Below are 16,369 nucleotides of genomic sequence, written 5' to 3'. Positions count from 1 at the left end.
TGCATACGCTAAACCTTTTTTTTTTTTTTTTTTGCGGGAAGGAGCTCAATTGAGCAGACACAACTTTATCTAAAATTTTAGACATAAATGGAAGACTTGAAACGGTCCTATAATTTACCAGTTAACTCTAGTTGTGGTTTAGTGACATTAGCAACTGATAATTTAGGATTACGCAGATAAATGTACATAATGAATAGCAAAAATTTTACCAATAGGCTACATTGCAACTTGTTCAAAAGAAAACTGGGTTTAAGATGTGTATGACTAGATGATGTGTGAAAATGTAGTAGCCTATATTTGATATCAATATTCTTCACAGTGCAAGCTCATGTTTATTCAGTAAAAACCGGGATAAATCCCCTATTGATTTGAAACGCGCCGCTGCATTTCTCTATTAGGACCGATGGCCGTGTGTGTGACATTAGCACTATTCTCTGTCCGTGATCAGATGATAATAGCGAAATTATTATTATTTTTATTTTAAATAGTGAAATTATTAACGTGAAAGCTCAAGACAGTAGACGTCATCGTGTCATGACGTCACAAAGCCAGTGGCGACCACGTGACAGAAAAGGCGCTAAGTTGATACCACTTTCTAACAGACAGGGGTCTTCGGCCAAACACATTTTGACCAAATACATCTCATTTCGTTTCGCTTGTCGTTTTCTTTATCATTAGTTTTCCCATCAGTTATGCGTGATAAACTCTGCTGCGTTTTTATTTTGTTATGTGCCCTAGACCAACGGATGAATCCGCGCGTTCCCGTTAAGTAGATGGTACCGTCCGGCCTCGGGTCAAAGGTCATTAGAAGTCTGTAGTGCGTGTGTTCCGCTCGTGCCGGGTTTTTAATTTGTTTATTTTGGAACAGGTGCTCTATTGGTTTTATTTCGGCCGGAAAGATGTCCTCAGGTAAATATATATGATATATTGTAGCGCGCAGCGCTGTAGTTGTTGGTTATTTGTTTGATTTTCAATGTGAAAGTTGATTAACGCAGCGCGCTTAGCATTAGCGGCTAATCTGTCGGCGCGGTTCGCCCAGGTTTGAATATAAAACCACACTCACGACAGAAGAACAACGTAAAACTGTTGAATTATGTTTAACTTGTGTTTAATAGTTGTAAGCGAGCTCGATGGACACGTAACTCTAGCGGAGATGATCGTTTAACTCATGAACGTGCTCGTAGTGTAGCGTGCTGTGATGATTAGCTTAGCATAATCATCGCTGATAGCACGCGCGCGTCTTTAAATGCTTTAAAAGCTTTAATAATGTCTGACTAATTAATGACTTGTCTTCACAGATTCAGGCTACGGCCAGCCTGGCGCTCAACAAAGGTAAGAGACCGATTATAGTTTTATAAACATTACTTGATCAATAATAGATGTAAATATCTGCTAAATTACTATGTAAATCTGGTGCAAAAATGCAGTGCCATTGTTTTATTGTATTTATTTCTGCAAGATTAACCCGTTGATTTGTTTCAAGATGTCATTTTCAACCTTTATTTTAATTGTGCAGCTATGGCTCTTATGCTGGCTCCCAGGGCTATCCAGCCGGACAGGTGATGTGATGTTTTATTATCTCCCTGGTGTAGATGTGCTTCATTGTAGTGTTGAGTTTGTGTTGACTGAGACTTCTTCTCTCCAGCAGGGATATGGTCAGGGAAACAGCAGCAGCTCTTACACTGGACAGAGTTACTCCTCTTATGGACAGACTGGTGGTATGTGTTAATGAATAATTGATTGAGTGTGTGTGTGTGTTAATGAAGGGTGTGTGTAACACGTGTTCTTCTGAAGGAGAGAGCTACGGTCAGGCGACTCAGGGCTACTCTTCTGGAGGATACAGTCAGCCGCAGCAGCAGGGCTTCGACAGCTACGGACAGCAGGCGTCTGAACCCTCGGCCAGGTAACAGATCACACTCTTACCTTTGGTCCTTGTGCTCTAATTTGTGAGTAAGGCCAAATTAGCATGCTTGTTTTTCCTGGGTTCACTGGGTTCAGTCAGTCTTTGTGTCTGTCAATGTGTTTAACTTTTGTATTTGTTCAACAATAAAAATATTAGCAGCTGATATTTATTAAAATTGGTATGACCCTTTAAAGGGGTCATATGATGCTTTTTTTAAAGATCATTATTTGGTGTAACAATGTTTACATGTTTTAAAGTTAAAAAAACACATTATTATTATTATTGAAACACTACATTATAGTGTTGGGCGATATGGTCTTTTTATATTGTCAGCCTTTGAGATCGACGATACACAATATTATCTTGCATGTGTGGAGCAAGAAAGAGACTCTTTGTTCTTGTCATAGCATAATATTTGGTGATTTAAACCATGCATGTGCGCAAAAGAGAGCCTATCGAGTCACCAATAATCGAAAAAATATATACTTTCAAACACGCTGATAAACTAAAATATAAAAATACGGTATTTAAAACAGCTCGTTCATATATAGTCGGACGCAACGGTCATATCGCGTATCCTGTGACAAATCTGCAGCATCTGCGCACAGAAGTTATCAGTCTAAACGTTCTGCAAAATCAGTCAATGGTGAAAATCAATAATTTAATTTAAAGTCCAACAGTTTAATACTAATATTGTACATAAATGAACACGTTAAATATAAAGTATTAAAAACAGGTAAGTTCATATATTTGGAGTAAAGTTCAGTTGTACTGATGCATTGGTCACACAGCGCCTCATGATGAGACCGACGCACCGTCACAGAAGCAAGAATGAGATGCAGTCTAACATAACTGTGACATTAAAGCATCTGCTAAATGCATTAATAAACTCAGTTAGTGAGGGATCGTTTAAAATAGTGCACATATACAGGTCGTTCAGATTACTTGTTAAAGTGCAATGAAAATCCTTATATCTGCAGACGATGTGTGTCTGTTTGTGGATAGTCATTCACTGGCTACAGGCTCTAATCCTCATTTGCGTGCGTGTGTGTGTGTGTGTGTCGGAAATGCGGTGCTAAAGTGAAATAGCTGGGCAGTTTGATAGCCAAATTATAATAGGCCAGGGCTATGAAATGAATTAATATTGCCACCAGCAACGTCTATGAAAGGTTAACATTTTTGTTGTCAATCAATAAAATAAAATAAATAAATGGAAGATTAACAACTGTGTATTTTGACATACGTGTGTGTGTGTTTTCGTTGCTAGCCAGCATACGTTCAGCCGAATGCACAGACTTTCAACCTATACTGCATTTGATAATCGCCTTCGTCCAGTCTGCGCTATTTCTGCGTTATGACCGAACACTGTATTTATACTCATTTTAAACTAGAGTTGTGGATATATAACACTGTATTGTAGAGTTGTGGATTAGAGCCCGACCGATATGGATTTTTGGGGGGCGATGCCGATATTAACTCGAAAAGAGCCGATTTATAAGCCGATATTTTGATTTTAAAAATAATCTGGATATTAGACCCATTTCCTATAAACTGCACTTACACAACATTCAATAGCAAAATATCTGCCTGTTCTATGTATGTGGGCTGTATAAACCATTTTCCAGAATGGATTATGTTAAAAAAAAAAGCCTTAGATTACAGTCTCAATGACTAAACAGTTGCACATCAAAAGTATATATTTTTTAATGATCAAAAAACAGTCTGGTTTTAAACATTTAACACTTTTACTTTCTTCCAGTTGAAGCTGGTTTTAACAGTCTGTGTGTTTACTGTAAATAAATTATAATACTAAAGTTAAAGTATTTGCAGAAGTAGTCCCACACTTTGCTGCTACAGCATTCACCTTTTTCAGCCATCTGTAGGCAGAAAGAGAGACGGAGAAAGAATAAGCATGTGTATTAATAATATCACCATGTATCATTACTCATGTCATCATTAGAATTATAATAATAATAAACTGGGATCTCCTACATAGGCAAAATATATATATATTTTTTTTTATTTGTCAAGTAATAGGTATTACCTACTTATATTTAACAATATTATTTCAACATTTTCCTGTTATGTCTGTAAAGCTGCTTTGAAACAATATGTAAAAAAAAAAAAAAGCGCTTGTTCAGCTCACATTTATTTACATGTCCCCTCTGGTTTAATCATTTCTGACGCACCTACTGTAGTTACTGTAACTACACTATATTTGCTCTCACAGACACATTCACAACAGACCCGTATATCTTCTCCTCTTCTCTTTGTGCAGTCTGAATCAAAACATCGTCTTGCCTACTATTACCGGAAGATTACGGAATCAATTCGAAGTTGAATGGTTAACGTTAGTGTCATGAACACACCGCTGTCAATTTTGAGAAGAACCACCTTCAAACAAGTTAATAGCAAGCATTTAAGGGGCCTGCTAAAAAGGAAGCTATTAGCGTTAGAGTAACGTAACCAGCCTGAATTCACCAAATTGTTCTCTGGACCTGAGGGTAGCCTCTTCTTCCTTGCTTCTCTCTTAATTCTCATCAGCGGGACTAGCGCTATCGCTCGCTTCTTACGAGACAGATACATGTTGGCTGCTGATCGAAAGGAGGAGGAACAGACTATGAAAGGGCTCCAGCTAAACGTTTTTAAAACTCCGCCTACGCCATAGCGCAGCGCAAATCGCGTTGTATCTGAAGGGCAACGCTGAACCCAGCGGCAAGCGACGTGCATACCGCGTCTATTTAACTTAATAAGTTAAACGCTAACGTTATAGTTTGACCTCCTATTAACGTTCGCGCTCTTCCACTGATAAACATGGTATTAGCTTTGTGGCTAATCTAATATAGCAATGCATTAGCGGCTGTAAGTGATGTTACAGAATATTTAGAAGTGATAATGATAGGACCGTTAGCTAGAACTATCACACAGTTTTTATATACAGGGTATGAACTAAATCTACAATCATTTCACATGACGAACGACAGACTCACCGTCAAAACAGTAAGTTACATCTCCGTGGCTTGGCTAATCACTTTCTTCTGTAGTGGACTTCTGGCGCTGTTGTTAACTCTGGAGCTGCAGAGCTCCCTCTGGTGGGAACACTATGCAACACTCATAACATGAGTGAAGCATGAGACTCTGTTTCTCATGTTTCATCGGCCGTTATAAATGCCGATGCCGATTTAAATGCAATTAGCTTATATCGGCCGATAATATCGGCCGGCCGATATATCGGTCGGGCTCTATTGTGGATATCTCATAACTCCCTCTCACAAGCTCTTGTCAACGCCGTCATCTATTGATGTTGATAGATTGTAGTTGTTGCCAGGTCTTCACAAGAAAACCCGCCCAGCGCTACTCAAAACAAGTCTTAAACTAGCCCAATCGCGTTTCGAGGGGGTCCCCAGTTAAAAAACACATTTTTTGGAGGGGTTCCCCTGCTTAAATTCGCATTCCAGGGGATAAATAACATGTTATTGGAGTCGCTTCAAAACAACCCTTAGCAACATTGTAGCCCAGTTCCATGGAAAAACAGCGGACTTGACACCGTTGCGTCTCTTCCTTTTCTTTTCCGGCTGTCCCGGGCCAGTGTTGCCACCTTGTGGACTAACTTAATTGGTGCAAACCAATTCAAGGCATGTATGCGATCTGCACATACTCTTCTGATGGGCCGGATGAAGATGATTGGCGCGGCCTCATTCGGCCTGCAGGCTGCCAGTTGAATAGACTTGTAATAGGCAGTCTTATAACCAGGGGTGCACATAAGTGGTAACCAAAATAAAAAAATGCGTTATATAAATGTTCTGACAGTGCATTTGCGTACCGACATGGTTGACCACTGTTAATACACAATAACCATTTTAGTTCACAAACTGTACTATGTAAGTTTTATTTTCTACCTGAAAGCATAAATCTAGGCTATGCCATGCCGTTTTCAAAGCACAATACAAAACCGTGACATTGACGCTCTTTAATCAGCAGCAGCGCTAAATCCGGAAGCGCGTATACATACTTACCGGCAACCCGACAAAATAAAAGCCTGCTTTTTAAGTTTGAATATGATGAAACTGCCTTTATTTATTGTTAGACTTTTTTTTAAATTTTTTATCCAAAGCGACTTAAAATTGGGGAATACATAGTGATTCTTCTTAAAGAGGCAAACAAAGAAAGTAGTAGTAAATATTAGCATTTTATTTTTTAAGTTGGGTGGTGTTGGTGCAGTGGATAAGACACATGCCGTTGGTGTGAGAGACCCAGGTTTGAATCCACTGAGACACCAATGTGTCCCTGAGCAAGACACTTAACCCCTAGTTGCTCCAGAGGCGTGTGACCTCTGACAAATATAGCAATTAATTGTAAATCGCTTTGGATAAAAGGTTCAGCTAAATGAATAAATGTAAATGTAAGTTTACTATAAAATAAATGTATTTGTATTTAATACCAGGACTGCCTTTTATTTTTAATAATATTATTACACACTTATTTAGTATGTTTACTATTATTTTATAAAAAAAAAAAATAAAGTGCAATAATATAACTATTATTAATTAATTTTTTATAGTTCTATTTAATGGGTCACACTATATGCAGTGTGAGGACCAAACCAAATCTCCAGGTTCTCTTATGAGAACCAGGCTGAAAAAATGATGTGCACCCCTGCTAATAATTTAATACATTAATAGGAGAATGAGCGAATATTGTCTTGACTATCGACAGAGACATCTGCTTACGTCGATACACGATACTATCATCTGTCCGCACAACCCTACTACATTATTGTTGTTGCTCTATGCCCAGTCTCTCTCAAACATGGTTTTCTACAAAGTTCCTCCTTCTGACGAGCGCAGTCTTCTCTGATGGGCCAACTGATCCAGTGCATTGTGATTGGGCGAACACAGATGGTTAAGACAGTGAACTCCACTGTGTGACTTTCTCTCTCTCTCACACACACACACGATACGCAAAACTCCGCATTTGAACATTCAACAGCAAATACTTAAACTAATAACAGAACATACTAGGGCTGTCACTTTTGTGAAAATCATTTTCGATTTTTAAGACATAAGTGTTCAATTGTTCATGTCTAAAAAAAATACTTTTTCATTTTCAACGCCAAATAACGGATGAAGAGAGCACTGGAAACGCACAAGTCAGCAATATTTCTTATTTATTTGCATGAAGTTTCGTGCAGAATAACAAACAGTTAGAAAAAAAACATGCAGAGTGGACTGCTGCCATAACATAAATGAAAACATTACTGCAGGCTTCAACCCGGCTGCATTTATGATTTAGGCAATTCAGAAATCTCCAAATTTATTTTAAATAATGATTCAATTAATTTCAATCAACTGTTAAAAAATGAAACTTTAAATGGACTTCAAGTTGAGAACAGGCCATGTGTTTTTTTTTATTTTTTTTATTTTTTCTATTGAACATAACCGACAATTAGTCTAGGCGGCACTAGGCAGGCATAATGAAATGCGCAAAAAGGCTAGGCCCATTACAAATTTTTGGACAGGAAAACAAGTCAATCAACATTTTCGGGGTCCAGGGGGAGAGCGTTTTTTATTCACTATATGTCCAGCTGTTGAGGACGCGCTCCAACCGTACTGATGTCCCAGGGACACTCCGGTACTTTATTGCCAGCTGCGCAAAAGCAATCTTCCACCACAAAAGCAGGTCGATGTCAGCTTGCAATGGTGGCTCCTTTTCATAACTCATGTCGTTGTACTCCATTTTCTTTGCAAAAATCTAGATGTAGCGATTGAAACTGAAACTATAGGCGTGTAAAATTGCTGGGTATTTTCTGTCTAGCTTTCGCAACTCCTACTGCACTTTCGGAATTCTTTTTCTCCTTGTCTGAGAGTTTTGTTACATCTATACTTTTAATTGTTTAATTCTTTTAAAATTAGGTGTACATATTTGGTTAAAATTGATTCCCTATTTTCGTTTTTGAAACCTTTTTTTTTTGGTTGGTCCAATCGATTGTGCGATTCATTTTCGAATGAAAAGTGACAGCCCTAGAACATACGTCCAGCAGCTGATTCAGAAGCATCAGATTGTCATAGTAAAGTCAGAATGAAATCCTCTTCTAGGTTCATGAAACGGTCATCCATAAAATGCGTCGCTGTTCTGTTGTAAGTAATCTTAAAGATTCCTGAATCCATCTACTTTCAGAAGAACAAATAAAGTGCTTCTGCTTTCTCCTGGATGCAGCATGTTTCAACACTAACTGTGTTACTGAACCCAGCCTTCTTTCTTTGCGTCAACATTTGGGCTGTATTATGCTAATATTTCCACATCGTGACATAGACACGTGGGAGCGTGTTTGAATGAGCCGTTTTAGGGGGTCGTGGCGGAGTCTTAACTTTGATAAAGAATATCTCTTTGGATTTGAGACTTTAGTCTTTGCAACTTAACAGATCTTTATGCACCAAGAGCTTGAAACACTCCAAAGAGAAAGGAGAAATTGAACTCATCATATGACCCCTTTAAGAGCTCATGTGATTGTGTGCATCATCAACAAAGATGATGCACCAGAAAATCTGTTTTCACCCACCCCTAAATATTAAGCCTCTTGCCCTCCAATCTGTCTCGCTGCAGTTATGGTGAGAAGTCGTATGGGCAGCAGCGCTCGTACGGTCAGCCGTCAGGAGCCGGTGCTGATGGGGCAGCGCTGGGTCAGTCCGGCGGCTCATACGGGGGGTCTCAAGGTGGATATGCACGACGCGGTGATGGTAATTCTTTAATTTACTGCTGCGTCTTTGCATACACTCTTGATCTGAACGTTGTTTTTTTTTCCCTCTTTGATTTTGTCTTATCGATTGTCAAATGAATGTAAAAGCAGTCCCTCCGCTCTCTTCAGGTGACGCCCGCAGGTATGGTGATGACAGCGGCTCGGACCGGTCGGAGGGTTACAGGGGCAGAGGTCGTGGGGGTTATGACCACGGAGGCTATGACAGAGGTGGCCGGGGCGGCCCACCCTCCGGTATGGGGTAAGTCTGCCCACCCCTAAAGGTATTACATCACTGATTAAAAAACAACAACAATGCACGTAGGCCTGAAAACGGTTCATTTATAGGATTTCTTTTTTTATTTATTTTTTGGTTGATAACCAATTTGGTCAAGTATTTGAAAGTTTGGAGGCTTGTCTGTACTTTTATTATGTGAAGAGGTTGTACTCTATGGACCCACCATTCATCCGTTTCTGTGAAGTGACACTCCACCCAGTGGACTGATGGTAACTTTATGACCGTTTCTTGTATGATGTTTGTACTTTTTAAAAGTGTTGAGGCTACATTAGCAAGGTTTCTCTCCATCTGTAGTCCACATTTTTCTGCATTAAAGGGGTCATGAACTGAGAAATCAGAAACCCTTCAACTTTACATCCTGTAAGTTTCAGAACTCAGTTTCTCGTTAGTCTATAATCTCTTATTGAAGCCAAAATGACAGGTTGTGGAATGGCCACTTTGTCATAATAGTGAGACTAAACAGTGCCTCTGTAGAAGATCTACGCCTGCTTCTACGTCAGTGCCTGTTTAGCTCCGCCCACTGAATCACACACACACAGTGTAAATGAGAGGCGCAAACGCAGGGCTACACAGAAACCAAATGACCAAGATGCTCCAAAGACCGACAGATGCTGTTCAGTGCCAAGCTGTGGAAAACAGTCTTTTCATTGCCTTCAATCTGGTCCCAACATCAGGAAAGACGTCTTTTTTTTATTTTTATTTTTTATGACGTTCCATACTGAGACCATAAGAACTTGTTCCTTTGTTCAATTTATTTTACTGTAGATTTGTCTACAAACAAGGCACAATTTGACGCAGGAGTTTCAGAGAGATTCAATCTAAAAGTCGATGCTGTTTGACTACATCTGATCTGACAGTAATGTTACACCACACAAGTGAGGAACTGTTTTTATTGAAGAGGGCCCTATTGGTTTGTCTTATTACAGATAGTTTGATGTGCATGTACTTGTTTTAAACCCGAAACACAGCAGAGAACATTTGGAGAAGAGTACAAAATGAGGCAGTTCATGACCCCTTTAACAGAATCTCATTCACATTTAAGTCATGTTTTAAAGGGGTGTAACGACACACTTATGTCACGATTTAATACAAGTTATGATTCCGAACTCTTGATTATGATATTTTGAACCAAAATAATGTTTAATAAATTGTTAATTCTGGTATTATCACAGCATGCATGTATTTGGATTGGACTGCTCGATTGATTATTTTTAGGACGCCTTTATGACATGAACTAAATGTGGGTCAGTACATGATTACAATATTTACATTTTTAGGTGAAGTATACCTTATAGCTACGTCTCTGATAAAACCAACTATTGCGAATCAGATCGTGTACATCACCGATACACATCGTGCCATTTTTATTTTGCTATAAGGATTGTCGTTTCACCCCTAATGTTTTAGCTCAAAACACAAACTGACACATCTATGGGTATTTTCCCTCAAGGTTTCAATCTGCTTTAGAATCCGTAAGAGCTTAGACGTCTGAAAAACATGAGAATTGATTGGAAGTGTGGTACATTTTGGTAAAATGTTGTCTTTGTGTAGGAAAGCCCCTACTAGTGCGCTTCCTCATGTTAATGCAATTCTCAATTTCATTGGCTGGTTAAATTCTTATTCTGAAGAAAACCCAAAACAATCTGAAGTTTCCACTTGTTATCCACTGAAGTTTTTAATGCCGGTTGAAATCCAATTTTTAGTGCTCATTTCTTTTGATCTCCATCAGTTTTTCCCTCCTTCCCTTTGGGAGAGTGTTCACGTTGGAAAGTTCAGCTGCAAGGAACAGTTCTCAGTCACTCCACATGAATCGGTGTCTGCACAGTGTTGTTTCATTTTGTGTTAACCGGTCTACATTTTATACTACAGGTATCAAAGTGAGTGAAATTAAAGTTGGACCTCAGCCATTGGAGCTCATAAGCACTCATAATGGAAGGAAAATGTGTGCTCGTCTACACGAGTGCCACAACAGTTAGATGCTCAAATCTAGAGTCAATTCTTGAAGATCTCGAGAGGGAGCAGGGAGGTTGTCCTCCGTGCTCTTCTCTGGTTTTAGTCTCAATTCAGAGAGCATCAAATATTGGCATTCAACCAAAAAAAGCCATTCTAATTTGGAAAGAGGCTTGCCGCCTTTGGTTTCAGTATGCAATGTTTCATGTGCATTTGGCCCATCATCTTTAACCTATCCGTCAATGGGAGCCGTTTCCTCCTCAGTAGTAAACCATGAAAGGATTACTGGTAAAGAGGGAGCCTTGCGCTCCCAGGTATCAACAATGGAAAGCCATCATATCTTCAATTTTTTCCTCTGCAGTGGTGGTGACCGTGGTGGCTACAAAAATTACGGTGGTAAGTGATGAGCATCTGTCTCAGTGGGGGAAAGATTAAAACAAAGATACAGAAAGATTAGCTGACAAATGAGCTCTTGAGCCACCATTTTATGTCAACCCAGAGGAACATCACCTTATTGTCTTTATTGCTGTCGTCTCTGGTAATGCTCTTGTTGAGATAGTCTAACAACTACCCAGTTTTATATTAAATGGTCTTCTTGCATGAGGAAATTGAATTAAATGCCAGTGTTCTGGATGCCAGCTGTGCATAAGGTGACAGAGACGTGATTTAAATGAATACTTCTCATTTAATTTTGCTAGTCTCACAGAAAGTTTCTTCTGGTGTACAAAGGTGTTGGAAATGGTGCAGCAATTTTGGACACTGGTGCATAGATTAAACTCTCACTTGTAAAGGTCAAATCTACATAGCAAAGCCGTTTGGTTTTATTCACATTGTTTATTCATAGACTTTGTAGTGAAATAAAGGTTCATGTTGTTATATTTCACGTTCTCACAGTTGTGTTTCCCTTTCGTGTCTTGTTTTTCAGGATCCAGAGAGTACGGTCAAAAGGATGATGGAGGTGAGTGCTAATGGCTGACTTATGAAAGACCTATGAAGTTCATATATTTGCCATTTTAGTTGAATAACTGTTTAATTAAAAGCAAGTTAAGTAAATATCCTAATTCATTTATTTAATTTTGTATTACTATAATAGGGATTCACGAGTTGTTGTTTTTCTCATTGTCAGTTGTTCTGGTTAATCAAACGAAGACATAAAACTTTAATTTATTTGAATCAAAATACGAATTAAACCCTTAAATTTTTGGCAAGCAGTGCTGAACGACAGAGGTACAAGTTAAACTGAACTTTTTTTTATTTTGATGTGTTGCTGTAAGTTTGTTATTCTAGTTTTTTCTGAAATGAAAGATAATGGCAGGAGGCTGAAAACACTGCCTGCATTTCAATGTGTAGTAAACAAAGTCCTGAGTTTTTGTAAGAAAAATAACCATATTTAAAATGTAGTAATCACTTTAGCTTGCGCTCATTATTGTACACGTATAACATATGAGGTCAGCTTTTTTTTTGTTTTTGAGCTTTTTATTAAACTTCTCATGGACCGATACAATGCAACACCTGCTGATTATCAAGCATCTTCAAAGACAATTTTTACTAAATTTGTATTAACCCATGTGCTGCATTATATATTTTACAACGTTGAGTGCATTAATGACCAAAAATGGTCACATATTAAACATTGCCTAAAATATTATATATTATTATTTTCCACTTTTACAGAGTTAAATCTTTTAGCCAGCATCAGTCCTCATCATAACTACCAAATATTTATTTAATTTCAGGATTTTAACCATTTAAATACCAGTTTTGGTGGCGATACCATTAATTTGTATAAGAGGAAAAACACAAAAATTATTTTCCATACACTAAATACAAAGAGAGAACTTTATCTTTGGATTATCACAGTCTTGAATATGTCAAAGATTAGCAGCAACATTTCTGGTGCATTTAAAGATTGTGTTATTTCAGATTTACGTATGTGAGAAATCAATTAATTTTGAAACATCGACTGCTATCGACTGCTCTATCTCTCGCGCGCGATCTCTCTCCGTCTCGCGCGATCTCTCTCCGTCTCGCGCGATCTCTCTCCGTCTCGCGCGATCTCTCTCCGTCTCGCGCGATCTCTCTCCGTCTCGCGCGATCTCTCTCCGTCTCGCGCGCGCGCGATCTCTCTCCGTCTCTCTGCCCTGTCAAAACTTTCACTCTATGATGGTTAAGCTGTGCAATTAATCTGCGAATCACATTCGTCAAGGGCCGGGGAGCAGCTGGCCCGTACAGTTAATGAACAACGGATCAACTACGACTACGCGATAACGATGCTTAAACGACACATCGTGCAGCCCTACATCCACTCATACTCAGAAACAACATTTGAGATTGAGCCATTAAAATGCTTAAGTCAATATTGCCCCTAGTGGACACCAGGAAAACAATGTGCATTGCCACCCATAGGGAATATCTATGTAGTGACGCAATCTGGTAGAATACACTATATAGTGCAAATATAATGCTTTAGCTTCAAAATGAAAGGATGTTTTAATATAAATCATGTATTAATGACGTCCCAGGCTTTAAACAACGTTTTAATGGGTTTCAATGGGCCATTTTTGGTCATTATGGTGCTGAGTGTAATGGGTTCATATATATTTTACATATTTCACATATTTTCCAAAATGGGATAGAATTTTTTACATTTATCCAAAAGTCACAATTTTGCCAAATTACATACCATTTGCATTAAAACCGCCAAAATGGTCAAATAAATTAAACTGCAAATGACCAAAAATGTCCCTAATGCAGCACAAGGGTTAAAGAAAGTCATATACCCTTAGGATGACTTCAAGGCGAGTAATTTCTGGGCTAATTTTCATTTTTGAATTTATACAGTAAATTCCATTTTTAGAACTAGATTCCATCTGTGTTTTTCTGCAGATCAAAGGGCCCAAAATATTGAGTTAGTGGAAGTTAGCATGCTTTAAGTATTGTAATAGTGTCACGACTCCACTATGAGATTGTTCTCCTAATTACAGATGGCGATCAGGATAACTCGGACAATAACACCATCTTTGTCCAAGGGCTCAGTGAAGACGTCACCCCTGAGGAAGTGGGTGACTACTTCAAACAAATAGGAATCATTAAGGCAAGTTTACTCCCCTGACCGTCGTGAACCGCAGAGACCTGAAGAGTCCTGATTTACAGCAGATCTGCTCTAATGACAGGTCAATAAGAAGACTGGCAAACCTATGATCAATCTGTACACTGATAAAGCCACCGGACGCCTGAAGGGTGAAGCCACGGTGTCCTTCGATGATCCTCCTTCAGCCAAAGCTGCCATCGACTGGTTTGATGGTAAGAGAAGCTTCTCACAGTCTCTTTGGCTTGAAGAGCTTTATTAAAAATGGGGCTGATTTTGGGTCTCGTTTTGTTGGAATACAGGGAAAGAATTTAATGGAAAACCCCTCAAGGTGTCGTTTGCTACCAGAAGGGCGGAGTTCACCCAGAGAGGCGGAGGAGGAGGGGGACGAGGACGTGGAGGCGGCGGCGGTATGTTTGGGAAACCTGACTCTTCTTTGATTACAGAAAGACCAAACTGGTTTTATTTTATACAAGCAGTTTGTGTGTTTTCACTCAGGTTTTCGAGGCAGAGGTGGTGGCTTTGGTGGAGGTCCCTCATTTGATGTCAAGGGTGGAGACTGGCCTTGTCCCAACAGGTTTGGCACATGTAGATATTTGTGAATCAGCTTGATCTGTTGTACAGTTGTATTTATTGATGAAGCGTCTCTTGCAGCTCTTGTGGCAACATGAACTTTGCCAGAAGATATGAATGCAACCGGTGTGGAACATCTAAACCAGAAGGAGATAGTTATGGAGGAGGTAAGGAAGATGCTGCTACATGAGCAGCTTATGAAAACTTGTTTCTGTCTCGGGATTAAACTTTATTTTTTTACTCCGATTTGGAAGAAACAATTCTGACTTTCTTGAAATTCTGACTTTCTCGCAATTCAGATTTTTCAGTTTGAAGATATAAACTCATCTGGATTTTTTTCCCAACATTTGAGATTTTAAGATCAGAATTGTGAGAATCAGATTTTATTCTTTTCTTGCTATTGATTTTTTGCACAGGATGTGTGTGTGTGTATAGATGGATGTATGGATGCATAATCAACTCGACAGTGTTGATTGTGTTGACTATTGCGCATGAAAACTCTAGCTCAGACTCCATCTTGTTTTTTTTTTTCTGTTCATTTTTCACAGAATTGCTGGATGAAAATCAGAATTGACATTTTTCTTGCCATTCAGAATTTTGCTACATCTTGCATTTATTTTTAATTTAAAAAAAAATTCAGATTTGCGAGATGGTTCCTCAATTTTAACTTTTTGTTATTCTGTTTCACAATTCAGATTTTACATATTTGTGAGATCTAAACTAATTTGCAAGGGGGGAAAGTCAGAATTGTAATGTCCTCGCAATTAACATTTATTCCTCAATTACCAAAAACGTTAGAAGTGTGTGAGTCTCAATTCCTTTTTCTCATCTCGTGGTGGAAACAAGCTTGACCCCTGTTCTACTGAAATATCTCGCGAGTGCTGTTTCACGCCAAGCAGAAGCTATGCACAACACTGTGTTTCGACTGTAGATCGTGGTGGTCGAGGCGGGTACGGAGGAGACCGTGGGGACCGCGGCGGGTTCAGAGGCGGCAGAGGAGGAGGCTTTAGGGGTGGAGACCGTGGAGGATATGGTGGAGGAGGAGGAGGATACAAAATGGGTGGAAGGTAAAGAAACGCCTCTGCTCTACAGCCAGTCTGAAGTGTCACATGAGATCTTTGATGTCTGAGTAATGCTCGTGTCCTTCCCACACTAAAGGGGAGACCACAGAGACGACAGACGAGGCCGGCCGTACTGAAGCCTTCACGTGGATGCCATTCCAGACCGCTGTTTATTGTGTGGGGGGGAGGGTTCAGGGAGAGGTTTGTGTCTGCAATCCTTTGTTGCATGAGTGTCCTGCATATACAGTCTGAAATGAGCAGTTTTTCCCATTAATGTTGAATCTACTGTGAGGGGCTGAGTGAAGGGAACGGGATGAAGCTGATCAGTCCTGTCGGGACGTGGCAGCACTGGCCGCAGATCGGCTTGAAAGGGTCATATTGCTCTGGGGGAAGGGGGGAGGGGCCAGATGTTGTTTTTGTTACCTTAAATTTCCTGACTTTTTGAATTTGGCATTTAGTGTGTGATTAAATTTGTGAAATATTTGTTTTGTAGGAATCAATCGAGACAAATCGTTTTACTTGTTTCTTTTTGCTTTTGATTTCTTTTTTGCAAAAAAAAAATTAAAACACCCTTTGATCTTACTTGTTTCTGTCTTTTATTCTTTGAAGAATGTAATACTATATGCAGTGTATAGCAACATTAAACTGCAGTAAATCACTAATGTGAGTGTTTTAAAAACTTCTGTGAAATTAGATTATAGTGTGTACTGTCATAGTTGCAGTAAACATAATTACAAATGTATTAAACACCGGCCTCTGATTG

At 39.1% G+C, this 16,369-nt stretch overlaps 1 protein-coding gene across 10 annotated transcripts; it reads left to right on the top strand.

The window, feature by feature from the left end:
• The first annotated feature begins 755 nt into the window (after window positions 1–755).
• Window positions 756–16,188, top strand: taf15 (TAF15 RNA polymerase II, TATA box binding protein (TBP)-associated factor). Of its 10 annotated transcripts, none has more exons than XM_059533611.1 (16): window positions 756–909; window positions 1,299–1,332; window positions 1,517–1,559; window positions 1,646–1,718; window positions 1,795–1,903; window positions 8,507–8,616; window positions 8,769–8,898; window positions 11,246–11,280; window positions 11,810–11,842; window positions 13,869–13,978; window positions 14,058–14,187; window positions 14,275–14,382; window positions 14,471–14,549; window positions 14,627–14,712; window positions 15,477–15,612; window positions 15,704–16,188. In XM_059533611.1, the coding sequence occupies exons 1-16, from the start codon at window positions 900–902 to the stop codon at window positions 15,741–15,743; spliced, it is 1,266 nt and encodes a 421-aa protein (XP_059389594.1). In that variant the 5' UTR covers window positions 756–899; the 3' UTR covers window positions 15,744–16,188. The 10 variants fall into 10 exon arrangements, with proteins under 10 accessions (XP_059389594.1, XP_059389593.1, XP_059389592.1 ...); XM_059533610.1 differs by having other exon boundaries at window positions 8,504–8,616; XM_059533609.1 differs by having other exon boundaries at window positions 760–909; window positions 1,649–1,718; window positions 8,504–8,640.
• The last annotated feature ends 181 nt before the right edge of the window (window positions 16,189–16,369 follow it).

This window comes from Carassius carassius, chromosome 41 (genome assembly GCF_963082965.1).
Source record: "Carassius carassius chromosome 41, fCarCar2.1, whole genome shotgun sequence".
Taxonomy (NCBI): Eukaryota; Metazoa; Chordata; class Actinopteri; order Cypriniformes; family Cyprinidae; genus Carassius; species Carassius carassius.
Note: the sequence above shows the minus strand (reverse complement) of the source record. Positions and strands in the feature narration are given on the sequence as shown.